At 37.4% G+C, this 21,333-nt stretch overlaps 1 protein-coding gene across 6 annotated transcripts in view; it reads left to right on the forward strand.

Annotated features, from left to right (window-relative positions):
- FTO (FTO alpha-ketoglutarate dependent dioxygenase) overlaps positions 1-21,333 on the forward strand; it is a 233,266-nt gene that overhangs the window by 99,972 nt on the left and 111,961 nt on the right. For all 6 annotated transcript variants that reach the window (XR_014185053.1, XM_082062363.1, XM_082062364.1 and 3 more), the window contains one exon: positions 2,076-2,200. Coding sequence is in view for 5 of the 6 variants with exons in the window: in XM_082062363.1 (XP_081918489.1) it covers positions 2,076-2,200 (125 nt within the window). In the remaining variant the exon portion in view is untranslated. The remainder of the gene's footprint in view (positions 1-2,075; positions 2,201-21,333) is intronic.

Raw genomic sequence — 21,333 nt, forward strand, 5'->3', positions numbered from 1 at the left:
CTTGGTGTACTGTGACCTAGCTATAAGGCTACATCTGATCATCCTATAATACAGAGGTAAGCTTTAGGTATAGTGCTGTGTCAAGTCTTGCACATGGCAAATGTAGAAGTTAGTATTTATTCTGAATGAAAAGGAGTGTTAATTTTAATCAATTAAAGAATGTACATCTCTTCATCTCATGCGTGTTCTCCCCGCTGAAGTCCTCTGTCAAATCCTGCTTTAAACCATGCAGCTGCTGGAAGTGGAGCCTGTAAGATCAGAGTTGTTGAAGTTGGCGGATATTAGAGCTTGTAGTAAAGATGATATAGGTCAGTGCAAGGAAAAACCATGTCACGGAATCCTTATCTGAAAATACTCTCTGGCTTTTTGTTTGCTTTGTAATGTCAAAGCAGGGTCAAGAATGTGATCTGTATAGGCAGAGTTTTGAACATTTTGGGTTTTTAACAAGAAAATGTTCTTTTGATGTGTAAGTCCCATATGAGGAGGTAATGCCTCTTGGTAAGCCGACTGATAGAGCTGGGAGGTGGGCAGGAAGATGCTTTTTGCATTTGGCGTAATAAAATTATTTCCTGTCTCTATGAACCCTGCCTCTTGGAACCACCACAGCAGTAGTAATGTTACTGCTACTTTTCTCAGCTGAAGAAGTGTATAGTGTGCATATTGTTCTTTCTTGTGGGGGTGGAAAAAAAAGCAACCTGTCAAACCAAGGACAGATCTTTCTATTTTCATGAACTTATGATGGTTACAACTATTTATCTTGCAGAATCCCCAGGGGAATTTTGGTGGGTGTATGTTTGGGCAGGGCATAATGTAAAGTGTATGGGATGTTGAGGAGGAGGCAACATGCCATGTCTTTGTGTCATGTTGTTTCTATAAGGGAGGCCACGCTGGGAGTAGGAATTGCACCTCCTGGTTGTGTTTGAGTTGTGTTTTCAAACTCACTTCCACAATGCTTCAGGTTAGAAACATTTTTTTTGCCTCATTTTCTCTGGGAAAAAAAAAACCCTGGGTTTCTGCAAGGATTCTGCCCATTCAGCCATCCTTCCCAGAAGCATTTAGATACTTTGGTACGTTTTCAGAACATGAGTCTGCAGGTTAGAATAGCAAACATAATTAAGTGGGTATCAGTGGTTGGTTAAAGAGAGAAAGGCGAATATGGTATCTTTGCTGAAGGAAAAGCCTGCAGCATCCACCCCAGATCTCTGTTGTGGCTGGACCACTGCACCTCAGGTCAGCACACATCCACTGGTGGACATGTGTTTGTGGCATGAGCAACAGCATGTGCTGTTTCTTTCCTGAGCTGACAGAGTGGGGAAACGTAGGGCAAAGAAGAGGAGAAAATGGTGGGGGAGTTAGTAATTGAAGGCAAAGATGGATTTGAGGGGGTTGGAGTTTGCTTGTGGGGTGGATGAAGGATGATAACATTACATCATCTCTGGACAGAACATTTGGGAAGGCCAGTAACTGTTGGTCTGCAGAGACCGTCATCCTACTACACAGATGGTTTAAAACCATGGCACGCGTGTGTGTGTATATATATATATAAGCAATTTTTAATTTATTCCATAAATGAAAAAGGTAGACTTTTACTACTTGCTTACTTGAAATACTTCATGATAAAGAGAACATGAGCACATCATCAGAAATTCTTTTTAGAAGATACAATACAAACAGGTATTTTCTTCTGTAGCTTCACAAAGGCTTAAAGGGGAGGGGGAAATCCCCTAAATGCTGTATTGAGGGAAACAATTTAATATGATTTGATACAAGAAAATATTTAGAAAATAGAAGAATTGCATCTCAAGAAAATGAGAGCTGGGGTGCACAATGTCTTGTTGTGTTACTTAAGGCAATGAGATTTTAAAGTTTACCTTATGTGCCATGTATATTGATTAAATACCAAATATATGGTGGCCATTTCTAACCATCATTTACTGTATTGATTTGTCAGCAGTGGAACTGTAATAAAAAAGGCTATTGATTTACTGTCCTTATTTGCTTATGGGCTTTTTATTAATTTTACACATTGTTTCCTATTTCTAGGTTATAATTTTTATGTGTTTTTTCCCTTTAAGTCAAGCCTGGTCCTCTCTGAAGTTGGAAAAAAGGAACAAATCAAGGAAAAAGGGAAGGAAGCCATCAGCTGCTTCTTGCTGGTCCTTACTGAGCGACAAAGGCTGCGGAAAGAATGGACAGCAAGGTGAGAAATTTTTGAAAAACAGTGAGTTAATAAAACTAGAAACAAGTATATCAGTTACACTCCTCAAAATTCTCTTGGCAGGGGGCAAGTTGACCCTTAAAAAAAAAAAAAAGTCAAAATTTTTACTGATTAACTAGTATTTTTCCTTGAATGGAATAGTTAGTATTTCCGCTTCTGATCTCAGTTACTTTTTGGGGTAGAATGTTCTGTGCTTATATAGCATAGTCTATCGATAATGGCTTGATAGGCAGCATATATATTTGAGAACTGGTGTCACTTTACATGCCCTAAGGTTTTCCTTATATTGCTGACAACGTGTGTGCTCATAGATACCTGTCTGCTCTGTCCTCTTCATGATCCTCACATGGTGTCCTACTGGTGTTAACTGGGTTCTGTTGGGTGAGATTGGCCTAACTTGAGTTATTCAACTGAATTCATTGCCATGGTAATAAATCAGGTGATGTTGTTAACTATTTTTTAAAGTTGCTTATGTTTTTATTTGAGAAAGTTTGATACTGGATTGTAGTTAAATGAATGGATTTCAGAAACCACAGACACATTATGCTTCTAGTTTGTTCAGAAATATGTGAATTCAAAAAAGAGAATTTCCACTCTATGCCACCTTGTGTCCTTTTCTTTAGCTGCTAAATGAGTTGACGTACCTTTTTCATGTCTGTTTCTGAAAGCTATAGATTTAAACTCATTTAATAATCTTTTTTCTTATATATAGTATTGACATAAAATTTCTAAGTCTATGATAATTTTCTACCTAATGTATGGATGTTCTGTGCTTACAATTAAATAAGTTTGTAGTCTGAAGTATTTTTAAATGAAATTTTGTTATCAAAATTAGCGCTTAATTGGTAAATGTGGTAAATGCTCCAGGTAAGGGAGTTCTCCTGTGTTTTCAAATGAACTTTGAAAAGTTCATGAAAATGCTATGAGGTTCACTTTAAAAAGTTAATTGTAGATATTGGATCTGACACTCCAGTGGCTTTGTTGTTCTCAGTAATTACAGTGAGTGGACTTGAAACATTTTAGAAGCTTTAGATAAAAATTGAACATTATTACATAGTATTATTAGACAAATTAGAGGGTGTGTTTTCCAAGTCTTCATTCTGATGAGTATGGAATGTTAATTTGTATACTAATCAGTTAAGACCTCAGAGTGGAAAAGAGCTTAGCAAGGTGAGTCTTGTATTATCATGTGGTTTTGTATTATCATGTGGTTTTTGTTTATTCCTTTTTGAGGAATTTGGGGGATTTCTCTGTGGGGTTTTGTTCCCTCTATCACTGTGCTTACGAAATAGTGCAAAGGCTTTGGCTACATTGAAAATGGAGGAAATCACTTAAGGCTTCTCCATGGGACACGTGCATCTTTGTTGTGAACCAGAATAGAAAGTTTCCTAGAGACTGGAAAAGGCTGAACAATTTTGATGAGGGGAGTCTCTTTTTAGTGTTTGTTTAGTTTAACAATGATTTCCTAATATCCAAAATCATCAAGAATCATGACCACAGGGGTCATTTAAAAGTACGGTGGGTTCCAGTGTCCGTGGCCTCTGCTCGCGCTGCGATGGAGGCTGGAGCAGCGTTGCTGTCGCAGACAGAGTCTCGTCTCTGAAAATGCTGAAGTTCTTGGTTGGGGGTGGGGAGAGGCACAAGCAGACAAAGTGCAGGCCTCCTTCAAGCCAAGCACCTGAAAGAACATTTCAAGAGTATTGTGCCTTGCAAGTTTTGAAAGAAAGTGTCCTTTGAGTATTAAGTATCCATAATCCTCCTTCTTTCCATTTGATGTTTCCCATCCCAGCGACCTATCTGGAAGTCTCATCCATATGATCTGCATAAACAGTCTGTTACCGTACACCTCACTCTGCTTCATCAAAGCTTTGGCTCGATGTCTGGAATGAAGCGCTGACTGGGGTAGCCATCAAGCATACGGCGGTGGAAGTTATAAAACGTCCGCTGTGGTACTAGCAGGGCTGCCCATGTTTTAGAGATCAGTCTATTGTGTACTTTGGAATTACATGAGAAAAATGTGCTTGGACAGGAAATAATTAGCACTTGTCAAAGGGCAGGCAATAGGTTACAGTATTTTACTTTCAACAGGCTATCAGGGGATCAGCTAGATTAGATAATAGAATTTTTTTCCGCTGGAAGTTAAATACAGACGACTCTAATTAGCTTACATTGTGCATTAGAGAGCACATTATGCAGAGTACAACTTCAAGAAATTTAGGTCAGTGAAGGGAGGGCAGCTGGCAAAAACTTTGCTCTGCACTTGGTATTTGTAGAGTTCTGTGGGCATTCTGTTCTTTCATAGGTTTTATTTGTGTCATTGACAGCTTAAAATAAAAACAAACCTTGCTGGGAGCTGTTAATACAAACTAATTCAACTTGTAGAAATTTAGCCTTTCTCAGAGAAAGGCATCTGAACTGGTCTGATATGGCTATGTATCTACTCGGATAAAGCACGTCCTTGCATTATTTAAGTTGATTCTGCGTCTTAACCAGCTGAAATTACCCCTTACGTGTTTGTTCCAGCTCCATAGTCCAAAATATGTGGTAGTGCGCTTTATGTTATGCTTCACCGTTTCATATACTTTTGCCTTGAAGATGTCATCAGTATCTTAAGTGTCTGAGCTGGTCTTCCAGGGATTTGAGTTGTTCTGCTGTTGAGTGGTAGTGATCCAAAATACCTCAGGTAGGACTCAATGAATGTCCTCTAAGTGTTAACAGAAATGGCCCAGAGTTTCTAAAGTCCCAGATTTGTTTATACTGCATGATAGTGCCTGATGGACAGGTTGTTATAGCTGTTAAAGTGCTGCTCTAGCCCTTTGAACTGACCCCTTCTCGACCTCTGCCTACACAAGGTCGCTCTTCGGCTTCTCTAAAGCAAGGGGAACCTTCGATTCTACTGTAACAAATAGAGGGGAAAGGGAACAGCTGTGGATTTGGGACTGACCGTGCAAACCTGGGTAGACTTTTTAGGGTCACTGTATGATAATGAAAATTGTTACCAAATTATATGGAAATTTAACAGCAATAGTGGGAAAGAGAGGGTGGAGTCTAATGCATTGGGTTTGATAAATGAAGTGTGAAGTTACCCATCTGGCTCTAGACAGCCCTCTCTTTCTCTACGAAAGAGAAACATTTAAAAATAACCATGGTACATCTAGAATCAATGACCCATACAGAGAGCTGGAATAGATCAAGATTTAATGGTGGCTGTGGAAGAAATTATCATTTGAAAAGTGAGACAAAGGATGAAAAAGTACAGTTCAATATCTGCACCTGATTCATTTTCAAAAAAGGCCTTAATATTTTTAGCCTGTTGATGATGTTATTGACATTTTTTTATTTTACTTTTTAACTAGAACCAGAAAAGTTGTTACATCATAAAGAAATGGTAAAAAAAAGTACTTGAATTTCAAAAGATGTTGTACTTTACCTGCTCAGTAGATACCCAAGAGAACTAGACAGTATAGCTCAGTCAAAAATGTATCTTTTATTTCTCCTAATAGAACTTGTATCGTGTTATAATAATAGTGTCTTCAATGCCTGCGTGACGTACTCCACTTAATTGCTAGTAGTCTTTTGCTATATTTTTCATATGGATACATTTACTACCAAACTAACTTGTCATCAAGAAATCAGCAGTAGATAAATTTAAAGGATGGTGTTTAATTACATTGAAATTATTAACTCTTAGGAAAAAACAAGTGGTTACTAAAATAAGTATTCTTCATGCAAAAATTTTATTACTCTAAAATGGTTTTCTTTTGATATAGACTCTGATGTCCATTTTGCTGTTTCACTAAGTGAAATTGCACAATTTCTCTTTGGGGAAATTCAGGCAGTAAATGTCAAGTTTTGGAGAAAGACATAATGAAGTGAAAAGTTGATAAGAAATGTAAAATTATTTATGATGGTTGTGTTTTCATAGTTGTGCTGCTTAGTCAAATTCTGAAATCTTAAGTTGTCTCTAAGTCATCGTGTAATGACAATTTGACATAGTGAAAACAGAATAAACATTCAATAAATAATTTGGACCACAATAAAGGCAAAATTTTTCTGGTTCATGAGATAATCTATTAACACTTTTCTGCCGTTTATAATTGGTAAGAATCAATAGCTTAAAACCTTGATTCATTGAAATAACACAAAGAAAAAAACCCTATTTTATGCGGTCATTCTACAACCCATAACATTTTGTAGATCAGATGATTGTATTTTTAGAATTGTTATATTCTTCCATCTCTGCACAACACTTCAAAAAAGAACCTCTTACTCATGGCAAATTATGTAAGTTTCAGGTTTCAAGTCAAATGTGAGCTGTAATTCCTTAGTTTTTTGCCTTTGTCAAACCCCTTCTAAGATCTCACAATTTTGACATAACGATGTAAAGGTATTTTTTTTTTCTAGCTACAGTGAACACTTGTCAAACTACTGAGATAGTCTTAGCTCTCAGCAGTGAAATCTGGTTTATTATGTGGATAGTTATATAGGAATTTGAATTACAAGTACATAGTGTGGCAACTGAGTCCTAACCTGTCATAACACTGTTGGGTTCTGTAATAAGAACAGTGATAAATATGAGAGTGGAATCCTAAAAAAGTATGTAAAATGAGAAACAGGACAACTTCTATATATATAAATTTTTGTTTTGAATAAAAAGTTAATTTTTTTTATACACACACACTCACCTCTTGGAATTTTAGATCAGATCTAAGAAGATAATTGAGGTAGATCTTACTCTTTTTAGCTCCAGTAGGAGAAAGTGATGTTGACGTAAAGAAGGAATGTATTTCTTTCTTAACCCATGGACTACTTTTCTGTTACAGAAGTTAGCCTGGGCTTTGGGAAATTTGGAGCAGTTGTTTTCCTTCTTTCACAGACTTTTTGTATTTTTCAGGATCTCACTAAATGCTAATTTTTAAATGAAATGTGGTAATACTGATTGAAAAGACTGGTTGACAAATACTGAGCTTTTTTACACTCTCACAAGCCTGCCAAGATGATAAACATATGAAATATAGTGAGCCCTTTAGAAACTTCTGCGATGGGAGCTACACGAGTTCCAAAGATTTAACAGACAAATTGCGGAGATATTAAAGTCTGGCAGAGAGTGAGGGGAAGTATTTGGGTGGTTTAAAACTTTTGTGGTGGTTTTGTGTAACATTAGAATGACAGATTTTTTTCTTTCATGTTGAGGAATCCCTGTTTCTGAGATTCTGAAGGATCTCAATAGGTACCACGGTGTGATCTCCGGTGGTAACAGTTGTCCTCTCTGGACAATAAGTGTGTCAGCTGGAATGGGTACTCAATAAGTCAGCAACAGCCATAGAGAAATTTGATTCATCCTTTTGGAAATCATAAGAAAAAGAAAATTACACTTGTATTCTTTGCTATTCATATTTTGTGTGTGCATGTGTACGTTCTTTAAAAGAAGATAGAACTGTTCCGCACCCACTATGTAGCCTGAAACTGTTTTTCAGAAAGTGAATGTAGGTTGTGAGTTAGAGGGTGATGCTGAGCACTGCGTGTTGATGGGGAAGGTGCTTTCGGCAGCCTGCAGACCGGCCTCGCAGCTTTCGAATGACCGGAGCGAGTGCCGCGACTCAATGAAGTTGTCAGGTCTCCTGCTCGGGCATCAGCTGCCTTCGCTGACCTTTGACTTTGCTCCAGTTGCTTATTACTCGACTCCTTTTGCTTCTCCTGACCCTTCCTGTTTCCCGCCTCTGTCTTTCACCTGTGTTTCTTGTCTCGAGGAGCCTTTGAAGCAGCAAAGCTGGAGATCAATAGGTACCAGTGCTCTCCAGCACAATGGAAATGCTGCCTGATTAAATGCTGCTGTTTAACCGCCCCTATTATTGCCTTTGAAACTGTCTTGGCCCTTTACCCTTGAAAAGACTTTATGTTCTCAAGCTGTGGCTCCTTACAGAAAATGCTGCTTCTTACCTTGTGATGTCACTATATACACAGCAAATATGGTGCAAAAAAATGTTCTTTGGCTTAGGACTTAATACAAATGCTATTATAGGGCAGTCCAGTAAAAGTCGTGGAACTTCAGCTCTGTGCATGGCTTTTGTGTGGGTCAGGCTCTTTCACTATGTGCTTTGTAGGAATTGTTTACTCTGAGGGTTTACTTATCATTTTAATTTTTAGTGCTCCACTTTGGAAAACCATAGAGAGATGCATTATCCCATACCTGAATAACTACTGGATCAAAATTCTTTGACATTTCCCTTTTTGATTTCATGCTTTCTTCTTGTTATATTAGAAGGAATTTTCAAAAACCTATTCAGTGACACTGCTAAAACTGACAACTGACACAGTTAGTCCTTATTTACAGTGCAATTAAGTTTCCAAAACAAAAAATGATAAAGACTTTTCCCACACTATCAGAATACATTTGATAAATATTTTCTTTTTTAGCTAAATTTCTTAGAGGTTTGACTTTATTTCACCTGGACAGGCTTTTGAAGTAATCACGGGTGACATTTCCTTATTCATGTAAGCTTTCATGATTGCAGAACAAGAAAGATAGTTTGTGTTGTTTTTCCAGTGGTTTGACAATGATTTGCTTGCTACCACTGAAAGATCTGAATGCTGGAAACGGAGATTATTGTGTTGCCGGGCTACAGGATACTGGAGATGGAGTAGATCAGAGGTGACAAATTTATAATCTGTGGAGACAAAGTGTCAGCCACATCATCAGCTAGTTGAACCACAAAGTAGCATTAGCATCAGCTGTCGTGGTTCCTGTAAGAGAGAAAGGTGGCTGCCAGAGGCAGGGGAAAAGGAGCAAAGCTGGGAGAATTCAGTGTCCTGTATAGTGCTCTGTAGCTGCCCATATTAGCTAAAAGCCTACTGTTAGAAAATAGGGATGGTCCAGAGAATGACAAATTATCATAGGTTTATTTTGCTTTATCCACTGAGGTTTCTTTCCTCTGCAATATCAATCCATGCTTTCCTTTGCCTTCAGCAAAATGTGCTAATGTCTTGGTATGTAACATGTCCATTAAACTACTCACAAACTTAGTATGACCGAAAACTTTATCTAAAACTAGATATTTAAAATTAATTGAGTCCAAAGATGAAATTGTCTCTTCTGTGAAATAATAGAAGCCTTATCCAAACAGGACTTTATTGTTGTTGTTACCACTTTGTTACAGCTTTTTCTGTCATAAAGCTGAATTAAACAAAGATAATTTGGAGGATCTGGGTTAAATAATCTGTGTATATTACCAATACAGAAAACCAGAGGGTAACATATGGGGTTTACCTAGCCAAATTGTGTGCTTATCATGTCATAGAATGAGGCATGAGTGAGCAGATGCTTACATAAGTTCATGACTTAAGTCTTAAATGCTGTCAGCCTTATGTTATTAAAGTTTTTCTACATATATAGAACTTGATGGCTCCAGGGATTGGTAATGAAATACAAAGCCTTTTGTTTTCAGGTCAGTGGTTCAAATATGGTTCAGGTAGATAGTGCCAAAGATTATTCCCACTGGGTATCTGTGTTTGATGGCCTATGTAAAATGCATTGGTTCTCCAGCCCTGGTAGGCAGGTGTGTATATCACATAAAGCAACTGTTACAGCTGACACTAATTGGTGCCCTTGCTGGCATTTTCGGAGCAGCCAAAAATTAAATGAATGTAGTAACTGAGCAAGATGCTGTCAATGCTCTACACAGTCTAGACCATGGTTGTGAGGGAGTGATAAAGCCTGTGAATATCGGGGCTGACCGTGGGCAAAAAGGGGATGTCAGTCTGTCCCATTGCTCTACAGTTTGCTTGTGCTAAAAGTTATGGTAACGTACCCGGATAGCCACATGCTGCTGAGAGTCGTGGTAAATTCCTGGGTGATGTCAACTGCATTGGGCGAGAGGGAAACACAGTCCACTGGGAGGTCAAAGACTGGGCTGGAGATGTTTCAACTAGGCAGAAAAACTAAGACAAACTGGAAAACAGAATTAGCTTTACTTGCTTATTTTTGCTGCTGATGGGATCTTTTGGGCATTTAAACAGTTTAATTTGGCTGTATGATTTGTGCTCTTTATTTTATCTGAATTTTCAATTCTTAATGTAATATTGCTGTGGAATTATTGTATTATAAACTGATGTTTAAAATAGCTAAAAAAGGAAGCTGGCATTTCTTATGCTTAAGATGTTGTGAAAAATGGAGAGCTTGGGAACCTGTTACATAGCATGTGGTGTTTTATTTGTCTTGATCTTCTTTTGGTAAATGACAGCAGTCCCAAGTGGGAACAGTGCTTAAAGCATAGGTAATAGCAGTAGAAGAAAAGTTTATCTTGAGTAGCTTGGCCAACCGAGAACACTTCTGGAGTTATGCAACACCCCAACTTACTGCCAATTCAAAATAATCATATTTCCATATTGCTGTATTCTAGAGATTACCTATCCTGAGTTGGTGATGGAGCAGATAGGATTCATGGGTGAGAAGTGTGTTAAAGGAACATCAGTGGACATCAGTGATATAATTAGAAATTGAGAGAAATAATTGAAACAAAAAGGTATCTTGAGATGTATCAAAAAGATTAACTGAGAAACAGGCTCTCAAAATGCAGAGTTTGTGGGAGAAGCTAAGAAAAAGCTATCAAGTATTAAAGGAAAAGCAGGAATACTAGAAGAGAAGAGTATTCTGTTGAGAAAACGGAGTTCTGAGAATTTTAAGAGCTACTGATAAGAGGATGTTCCACAGTTTCTACAAGGGTAACCTGAATAGATCTATCAGTTATGCCTGTGGATTTGCTGGAGTCAGATCAACCTCCAAATTACAATGGAGGGCAATTTTTGTACAAGTTTAGACAATAGTCTTAAAATTTTTTGCTAGTTGTATTGAACAAATTGACATTTTCTCATTTTTGTTTTCTCATATTTAGTAACGTCAGCATGTGGTCTTTCTGAGTTCTGAAAAATACTCTTATCAGAATTACCTTTGACCGCCTAGAAAAGGTGGATTTGAACATCAGGAGATGCAAAGTCATCAATGTATCCACTCCAGCGGAGATGACTTGCTTGCCGTACAGCATGTTTATTGTAAGGCATTTAGGGTCTGATTATTTAATATTAAGCCGTCCTGAAAGCATTTTAGGTATTTGCCCTTCTTTTTATATTTGGACATATGGATAATCCCAAAATCCAGATGTGTGTGTGTCAGGGATTGAGAGGGAGGTTGGAGGAGGGGAAAGGTGGGGATGAAAGTGGGTTTGAGAGGGACGAGGGTGCAATGTTGGAGAAGGTTTTTAACTGTTTTGCTTGCCTGTAGGTGACACTGTTGCATCATTTATCTGTACGTTTTCACATATCTTGTCCAGGGACAAAAAAAAGTTTCATTAAGATAATTCGAGAGAGATTCAAATAAATATATTATACTAACAAGTCCTTAAGTCATGGCTTGAATGTAGAGTCTTAGACGCAGGTAGATGAATTGCATGTTCTCATTTTTAAAGATGGCAGCAGTTTATAGTATTATTTCTGATTAACTAGCTCACTAGCACTGCATCTTCAGTATTCCCTTGACAGGCAAGATGCTAAAAGGATTGCTCTGCATGCTTGTAAAGACTAATGTAATAAACCATGATGATAATACACTGATGAAAAAAAAATCTTAATTTGCTGCTAAGTTATGGCAATATAAAGTTAAAATGTTTTTCTTTGCTCAAGTCGTTTAAATTAATAACGTGTGCCATTAACTGAAATCTCACAGAGGATTTTTGCTTCTTTGCCATTAAGTATGCTGGCTAGAGAAAATGAAATATTCTATGAGGCTTGAGCAATCATCTATCTCTAAGCTACAGTGTGCCTGCTGCCAGATGTTCAGGTGCTGGTGCTGCTGCTTTGACATGTATATCTCTTCCAGGCAAAAAAAACAATATATACATCAGTCCAGGTGCAAGGTGGCTTTGCCAGCAAACCTGCCTCCTCCTAGCTGTGACACTCATCCCCTCCCCGTCAGAATGTGTACGTTAGAAGGGGATTGTAATTAACCCCTGGAAAGCACAGGTTTCACTAAAGTGATGTGCACAGTAATGATATTGTTAGCTTCCTTAATTTCCAGTTTCACCATCAATTATGCCATGTGTTTCATCCAGTTGGTGCTACCCTCCCAGTGTTAATTATAACCTACAAGACTGTTAGAGTTAATTTTATGGCAAGCATATTGTCTCTTCAAGGCTCCACAGCAGCTCATAAATTATCTTGAAGGTAAAATGTAACTTGGGGAACTAGTTATGAAAATTCCATCCATCTCGCTTAGGAGGTGCAGCTGCTACTGTCAGCTGCCTCGCTGCTGCATTGTGAAGGAATTATGGTGGGTCAGGTTGAAGAGGCGAGGCCCAGGCTGTCACCGAGGAGAAAGGCTGTCCTGGCCCTGTCAGACAAGTACCTTCTGCCGGTCCCCGGTGGGTTCCCGTTGCAGGCAGGAGAAGGCAAGCGGTGCAGGTGGATGGTCCCCGAGCTGTCTCTATTCATTACTTTACAGAAACTTGTTTTAGGTAGGCAGGTACGGAGACCTTTTCACTGTTGTCATAATGTTAGGCATCATCTGCAAAGTGCAAGATAGATAACTCTATAAATAACTGCTGTTGTGTTGGGCTGCGGCAGTGGAGAAAAGATGATTAGTGCTGGAGACGCACATGAAATAGCTCGCTGGTTTGTAAAATGACTGTTGGTTTAATTGTAGCAATAGCTTGGTTTGGAAGAGCACAGCTGTTCGCTTTTATTTCGCATGCACAATACGAGGAGGTGCAATTTCACTGCTAAGTAATTTGTGTTGGAGTTGCACATTAAATAAATTAGCATGGGTTTATTTTGGATTATTTATGACATCTGTGTGTGTGTCCTGTTTTTTGCTGAAGGAATTGCAAACAGTTTTTTTTTTTTTACAAAAAGAAAAAAAAGAAAAAGAAAGCAACTCACTGCTCAGAACAATGAGCTCAGCATTCAGTGCTATTTATATTTTTGTAGTATACTTGTATCATTACTATAATACCTTATTCTGCTCTTTGTAGCAAAAATACAAGACTACTATAAAAATGCCTTATTCTGCTGTCTGTTCTTTTAATATTCTGTATTTCAATAGTTTGAAATTATGTCAAGCTTTGGGTGTTCCTTTAAGAACGAAACCGAAGTACAAATCAAATTTCCTGAGAGGCTTTTTTTCCTCCACTATTTTACCTTTCGAAAGGACTTCTGTGTTTACAGTGGTGTTTCCTAACCTCATTTACAGCTGGGAGGGCACATGAGAAGGGACCCTGGAAGCTGATACTTAACGTATTTCGCATAGGCAACCGCTGTGCAGATGTGAATGTACAGAGCCATTGTGAATGAGGAAATGTGGTGAATTCAATTGGGGAGAAAATGAGCAAACACAATAATGAAAACCAGCAGGGATAATGTATTTAAGTATCTATTGTGCATTTGTTTTGACAGTCTTCATTTAGTTTGGTATTTTTGATCATTTGTTATACAACGAAGAAAACTTTTTCAAAATATTGCGGACTTCATTAATTGGGCCTTCTATATGTTTGCAAAGTGGGGAAAGAAAGGCTGTTGAGTGTGTATTAGTACACCTCTAATGTATATGCATTATTGCTTTTCCCCTGGAATTTACAGTGAATATGTTTTGTGATATCTTTTAGAGGTCCATTCTTTTTGCAGAGTCAACAATTGCATTTCATTGTATTCAAAGAAGAAACTCGTAAGTTTCAACTGCTCAGAATCCTGTATTTCCATTTGTTTAGTTATTTGGAGGGAAGCTGTGCATTAGGCAACAATGTAACATTTATTTTGCTTAAAATCATGTGGAAGTATCTTGATTATCATTGTCATCATCCTCTCAGATTGATTTTACACCATTGCCATATTGCTGAGTTCAAGAGACTTACTCTGGATTTAAGTCAATGTAGGTGAGAAGAGAATAAGGGCACAGGTCCTGGTGTAAATATCCTTCACATTTTCCTATGATGGGATCTCTGACTTTTATTGTGACACTACTGCAGAAAGACGCATCGGATTGGAAAAGTTTTTATGATTTTTAATTTGGCACATAAAATGATAGTTACCAAAGTAATTATCTTTTAAGTATAAGAAATTATTTTTGTGGATTCAATAAGAAAACCTTCTTCAAAAGAAAGTGCCTTTGTTTCTTGGCTCTTGGCCAACTTCAGTAGCAAAAGCTGCATTTGGAAAGCAATAGATCTCTTTGGTATTGCAAACTTGATTTTTAGGAAGGTGCATTAAAGTAGCTGTAAAATAATGGGAGAAAGGACAACATTAAGAGTTGGATCCAGACCACTCGCTTGTTGAAGGCAGACACACTTTAAAAAAGTGTTGCTCTTTCTTGCTTAACATGTTTCTTTTATACCATTAATCCACAAAGAAAACAGATTTTCAGAATAGTCTGAATACCAGATAGTCATTAGATTCCAAAAAACATTTGGAAGAAAAGGGGGTTGTTTATGACTTTAGAATTCAGACTTCTTTTGTAAAATAAGTAATTTAAAAGAGAACAAGCTCAAATGAAATATGTTTGCCAATTAAGTGCACTGTCAGCCAAATGTATTTCTAACAATATAAATAATTACGTAGTGCATATATGTAAATATAAAAGAAATTGAATTGGTGTTAGTTTGTGCAGATCACTGTTGAAGCTTGGTGCTTCAAAATGTATAAAGAAAACGTAATTCTTAATATTGTTGTACTAGGAATTTTTTTCTTGATTTTTCTGCTTGTCCATAAGTTCCAGTAGTGGGAAGACCTGTGTACATGTTGAATCCTATGGAAGCAGTGGAGCACTGTATGCAGTTGACCATTTGCTTATTCAGTTTGCCCATGAAAACAAGTTATCAGTAGAGCTTCCCTCTGTTGAGGCACTCTTATATAGTACATATTGATGTGAAATAATTTTTCTTTTATTTGACAATATTCTGATCTCATCTGATTTCATAATTTACCTTGGGTGAGAAGTTTCTGAGTAGGACTGCTAGACTACCCAAATACTATGCACATTTTATTGTGTAATTGAAGTTACATGATTTAAAAAGTACAAGCTTGATATGTATTTACTTCCTGGCTCAACAGAAGCACTAAAGTTAATTTCAAGAGCATATATAGTCTCTTTGAAGTAATATAGCTGCAACAAAATAGAATCACGTTTGAATTTTCCTGAATTCAATGCAGTTGACTTTCAGTATATGTTTGTCTTCTAGCATAAATATAGGTCCTCTTGTCATTAGTCCTTCAGTTTAACTATGCACCCAGAAGTACTACTTTGAAAAGACAAATACTTGGCTTAATGAACTTGGACTGTATTTAGGGATTTTTCCCTCTCCACAATGTCCTTCTGTAAAAGGAAATACTCTTGGTCTGTGTTCAGAGTGTTTGAAAACAAATGAACTAAGCAAGCAAAACAAACAAAGAACCCCCAAACAACCAACAAAAAAACAACAACAAAAACCCTTTGAACTTTAGAATAAAGAAAATGCTGACTGACCTTTTCTGTGCACTCTTAATTGCTAATTGATATGGAAAATACGAATCCTTCAGCTTTGACTCATTTTTATGTTTATCCTACAAAATAAACTGTAAGAAAGCAACATACTGTCAAATATCAGAAGAGGTTACGTTTTTAAGTGTACAGCTTTTTAAAACGTACCCATTATTATGAGGTGCAATTGATGAACACAGAAAAATAATTTTGTTTGCCTGCTCAAAAGCCTGCCCTTTATTTCAGCATATTATTTTTCTGTGTCACACACCAAAAAACCTGACAAGATTTATTGGCATTTGTGTGGAAAAAATGAAAAGATTTTCATGTTTTGTAAGAAACTTAATACACTCTCACAGATGGCCCAGCTCAGGTGTGATTTTAATTATGAGATAAAACAAAGCCCAACACAGTAGGAAGTAGTCTTAATAAACGGCCTGAAGCTTTTGTCTTCATGTGTCAAAAAGCCTTTTTATTGCGTGATGAATTTTTTTCTTTACTAACTGTTTCTAAAAATGCTTGAAAAAAATACAAGGGCTTCCAAAGTTCAAGTGAATTGTTTTGGTCAAGTAAAAAAATAAGGCTTATTTTTTCCATTTCTTTTTCCTTCCCAATAAGTTTAGACTTCTCTGACAAGTGATAGAAGAAAAAAGCATTAGTAATAGTTAAACCTTCAAGAACGTAAATGCTTTATTTACAAATAAAACCATTTTCTAATTAGATGTTGCCCTTGTTTGTTAGTGTATCACCTTGGTTAGGAGTAACAAAAACTCAGAATTTGTTAACCCTGGCTTAAACTGCTCTGTCAGAAACTAATAATAATTTAAATCCTGCTATGGTATTCAGCCTTCAATATTAAAACACAAAAAGTATGATCCTGTTGTTCAATATTACTGATATATTATAATAATGTTGTACTGTCTGTCTTAGTGGGGAATTATGAGGACCTCATGTTAGGACCTCAGTGTTCCTGACATAGTTAATTATCCATAGATAATGGTTTTCAGCAGTAGCTGTTCGGAACATCACAACCTCACTGTTAAGGGCTTAATAAATATTTGCAGACTCAGGTGCCGAGCACCTATGTGCTGCTCTGCAGTCACCAACAGCTGGGGCTTCTCTCCTGCGCGATGCATCACGGACAACGTCTCATTTATTGCGGCAAACCTAATGGTGCAAATGGCAAGCTTTATGGCCTGGGTTCTACTGCGCTAATACATTTATTGCAGATAGGCTAACTGATCTTTCATGAGTCATCTCTCTTTTCTAATATAAAAATGTCTTAGGAAGCTGAAACTTCCAGGGTTCGTTACTCGGATGTTTTGTATATTGATTCAATTATTTAAAACTTCATTTTAGAGTGTATAACCGCTATCACCACCAGTATTGGAAGGTGGAAAACTAAAACCAGATGGTTGACAATTGAATTCTCTGTGTGAGCTTATTTTAGAGGACAATTATTGGTAATAATTATTTCAATTATAGGACATTGAAGAGAGTGAACATAATGAGCTTTTGTAAGTAATACAGGTTGGGATTTTGGTCATTTTTGTTTTGTGTTTTTGTTTTGTTTTCTTCTATGTGGTTGAATACATCTCCTGGGAGGAAGTATCCATAAACTTCAGGTAGCTGTGCGTCACCCTAAACTGTGGCTTGGAATACTGAGTGATTCCTATAGAATATCCTATCTTTAATTGCTGTTGAATAATGGAGTGAAAGAGGAAATGCTGGGTTTATGTACATGGAACTAAGCCACGTTCAGAATGAGGCGTTCTAGCAGTGGTTTAACTTTTGTGGGCTGTGATGAGGAGCAGTCAGGGAGTGTTTCTGTCTAACAACAGAGGGACAACAATGTCCTGTATGGCAGGACAGAGTTCCAACCAGAAGCTCAGCCTTGTGACCCCTGCAGGGAGCCAACAGCGGCAGGGATGCCCATGGTCTTCATCACTGTGTTCTCTCAGGTCGGTTAATATTTCGTATTTTCCTCAGAGCACTAGCTCTTAAGGACCCGTGTTTGTGTGTCTCAGCTTTCGCTTGTTACAGAGCTGCTAAGAGGGACTTGATAACCTGTCTTACAAAAGCATTTAAATAGATATATATGTACTTTAGGTATTTATAAACACACATATATGCTTGTGGTTTCTGGGACCTGATTGACAGCTTTTGTGGGCTTAGGATTGTTAGCTACGGAAACACGATGGAAAAGATCCAGCAATTAATAACAGGGTTTTTTATTAATTAGCTTGTAAACTGGGAATATTGTGAGTTACAGTACTGTGTTTTCGGTATAGAACCATCCCTCCCCGCCCTGCCTTTTTTTCTTTTTTCCCTTTTCCTCGTGGGCAAACTATGTATGCTAACGGTATTTAAAAACCTTGGGAGATGCAGCCTCTACTCTGAACTGGCTCTTGTATTCTTGGTCAAAATTTTGAATGCATGCAGTTTTGGATATGGAGCAGCACTGCACACTGAAGCTTATTATTTGTTTATTCTGAATGTTAATATATCTTTAAACATCGGCAGGGAAGTTCCATCTCAATTGGAAAATAAAAACAATGTTACACCATTATTACATCACCTTAGTTTAGAAAATAGACTATCTCCTTATCTATTTGTGTTATATTTTAGGAACAAAAATAGTAATTTGTAACTACTATAATGTATGAAGTAGCTATGGAAAATATTTTGATTGGCTCATGTGACACAATACAAGTAATACTTGAAATGTTACTCAGCAAATTCTTTTTGTATTCAGTCAAAAAAACCCCACAACTTCATGTTTTCCCCATAGATGTCAGTGCTTTCAAAAAAAGTCTTAAGGGGAACTATATATACGTAGATATATTTTTTTTTCCGTAAGTTTTCTGTTTTCTGCTTCCTCCGTCACCCTGCTATCTATGCATCCTTGGTCCTAATTATTTTTCATTTTTGGAATTTAAGGTTTATATTATATTCATTTATCTCTCTTCTAGTCATATTCATCATGTATTATGAGAAGGTATAATAGCAATAGTAATCTGTAATATGTTAAAAATGGTCTATTTGAAGCTCTGGATCATGTGCTGAGTGTGGGAGGATTTGGAAGAATAGTGTGTGGTCCATCATAGTCCAGTTTAGGCAGGAAAATGATCCTTGTCTGTCCTGGCCCGTGTGCATCACCCACTGTAATTCTCAGCTTATACAATTCCAAATGCTCTATTGATATTTATGTTTTCCAGGATTTTGATAAAATCAACTATTGATGGGTAAGAGTAGCGATGATCGTTGCCTTGATGGGCGGGTGCCTTGCATGGTGTGGGTTGCCATGATCCTCAGCACTGCTTGGCCTGGGCTCCAAGACTCTTGTAGCTGGTTTCTGGTTGCCATACACATGAATTTTATTATACTCGCTATCCAGCAAATGGTATAGTGACTGCAGGAAGCTTTGTCAGTGTTAATATTACTGTGAGCACTATGTTTCAATTGAATTTGTGATTATGATGTTGCTTATTCAGATACCAGTTATGACTTTAGTACAAACCTTAAGGAAGGAATTTTCATTCCAATATGCATCCTTTGTGCAATAGATTGTCTTTCTACTTGTTAATCAGATTCTGTTGATTGACTTGAGTGAAACAAAAGCTGGCAATAGGATCTGTTTTACTCCCACAGATGCTGGGTTCTCCTTCCGCGCTGGGTGCAAGCATTACTGATGGTCCAAATGTCAGTAGCATGTCACTAACATGACCTGGCTATCTGGCCAAGAATCATTAATGTCAGATTAAAAAAAAAAAAGAAAAGTTAAAAAAGGATGCTGGGTTTAAGTGGTGATAGACTGTCAGTTCTAAGTGTTATGTCTCCCCCATCAAGCAGAAGACACAATGGCAGAGCTTGCTTCCCCTAATTTTTAATGGTACAAGCCTGAAAGTTGCCTGAAAAGCACACACATGACTGGCTCTAGGATTAAGATGCAGCATTAGATTAATTTAACTGCAGTTATGTACCTTTTTAATTGAGTGCACTTTAAAATGCTGCTGGTAACCATTCTATTGGTAACCTATGCCCCTTTGAGTCATTAACAAAATGTAACTGATCCTGATCTGTTTTGGTTTTTCTGGCGGGAGTTAATCTTCAATATAATCAAGGCAAGAGGCTTTTGGCTCATGAAAGTAAATGTTTTCGATCCTTTGTTGTCAGATCCCACAATTTTCTCTACAGCAGACTTGGATGAAACAGAAAACTGATACACCGAGCCACTGGAATTGCTGTCTTGTAATTTAGAAATATCCATTTTATCCCTTATAATTTCTTCACTAAGATTCTTCAGTCTGAATCTGATATAGGTAGGAGCCAAGACAAACAGTAACCATTTATAGTCGTTCAGACCAGTTTGGATTTCACTAGACTGTAAAGCCAAATAGTTCTTGGCTTTGTTTCATGTATCTCACAAGGATAGAAAGTGCAGTTAAATTGTGGTACTTGCCGTAGCTGCATATTTCTGTAACATCTGCAAGCTTTTATTTTCAACATTTTGAAGATGTGAAAATACTTGTGTGATAAGTGCTCTTAATTTACCAGCTGATGAGCTTGTCAGAAGGTCCTTTAACTTTCTAGAAATAGAGTAGACAAAAAGCTGTCTCCAAGCTGTCGATCAGGAGCTGGGCTGCAGTGACACCAGCGATGCCGTACATGTGCTGTATTAAGGACAGGGCAGGTGCGGATCAGTTCTGTGCGGGGCATTGCCCTTGGAGTGCTGACATTTATTAAGACTTTTGATCCTTCAAAATGCTTCTGAGTGCACAGCTATTACTACTGTTGTGTCACATGTGGTTTTAAAGAACAAGTGCTGCAGCAGATAGTATTTGTAGGACCAAACTATAAAATCACTTTCATAATTTATGTGTGTACTTGTTCTAGAGATACTTGCCAAATAGTTAGAATAGCTTAAAGTGAGTGTGCCAGTTTCATAGCACAAGAACATGGAAAATATATTTATTTTATGCCAGGGTTCTTAGTCAAATAATTATAAAAACCATTAAAATAGACTCTTCCCTTTACGTATGTTATTGCCCTACCACTGTGCATGTGCATGCATACCTGATTTCCCGGTATGTATACTGAATTGATACATGCGGAGTCCTCCCAGTAAGCAGAGTTTGCCAGAATATAGTTCAGAATTTGTCTTGTCTTGCCCTGTCCTCCTGTGTTTTAAATAACTTGAGATGCAAAGCAATGGTTTAATTTCTCTGTATCTCCAGAAAGGTCTCTTTAGTATAGCTTAGACTATTTATTCTACCTTAGATAGCAATTTCATCCAGGAATTGCAAAGTGCTATGTAATATATATGTAACAATGAAAAGGAGAGAAGCCTCATGTTTGCAAAATCCACAGTGAGAAAGCAGCATGGCAAAATCATTGTAATACTGACTTCTTCACAGTTGGAAGTTGTGAAAGAGTTTTAAATGTTGTCATTATCCTTTGCTGAATGCCTTTGAAATAGATGTATGTAAGCTACAGAATTCCGTGACAAACTGTACAGAATGTGTCCCCCCTCAGAGTGTACACGAGGATGGGACCCTTCTCGTGTGTAATTAGTTTGGAATCGGAATAGATGAAATAACAATCAGTAACATCTAGT

This window comes from Streptopelia decaocto (genome assembly GCF_964273445.1).
Source record: "Streptopelia decaocto genome assembly, chromosome: 11".
In the NCBI taxonomy this organism is placed as follows: domain Eukaryota; kingdom Metazoa; phylum Chordata; class Aves; order Columbiformes; family Columbidae; genus Streptopelia; species Streptopelia decaocto.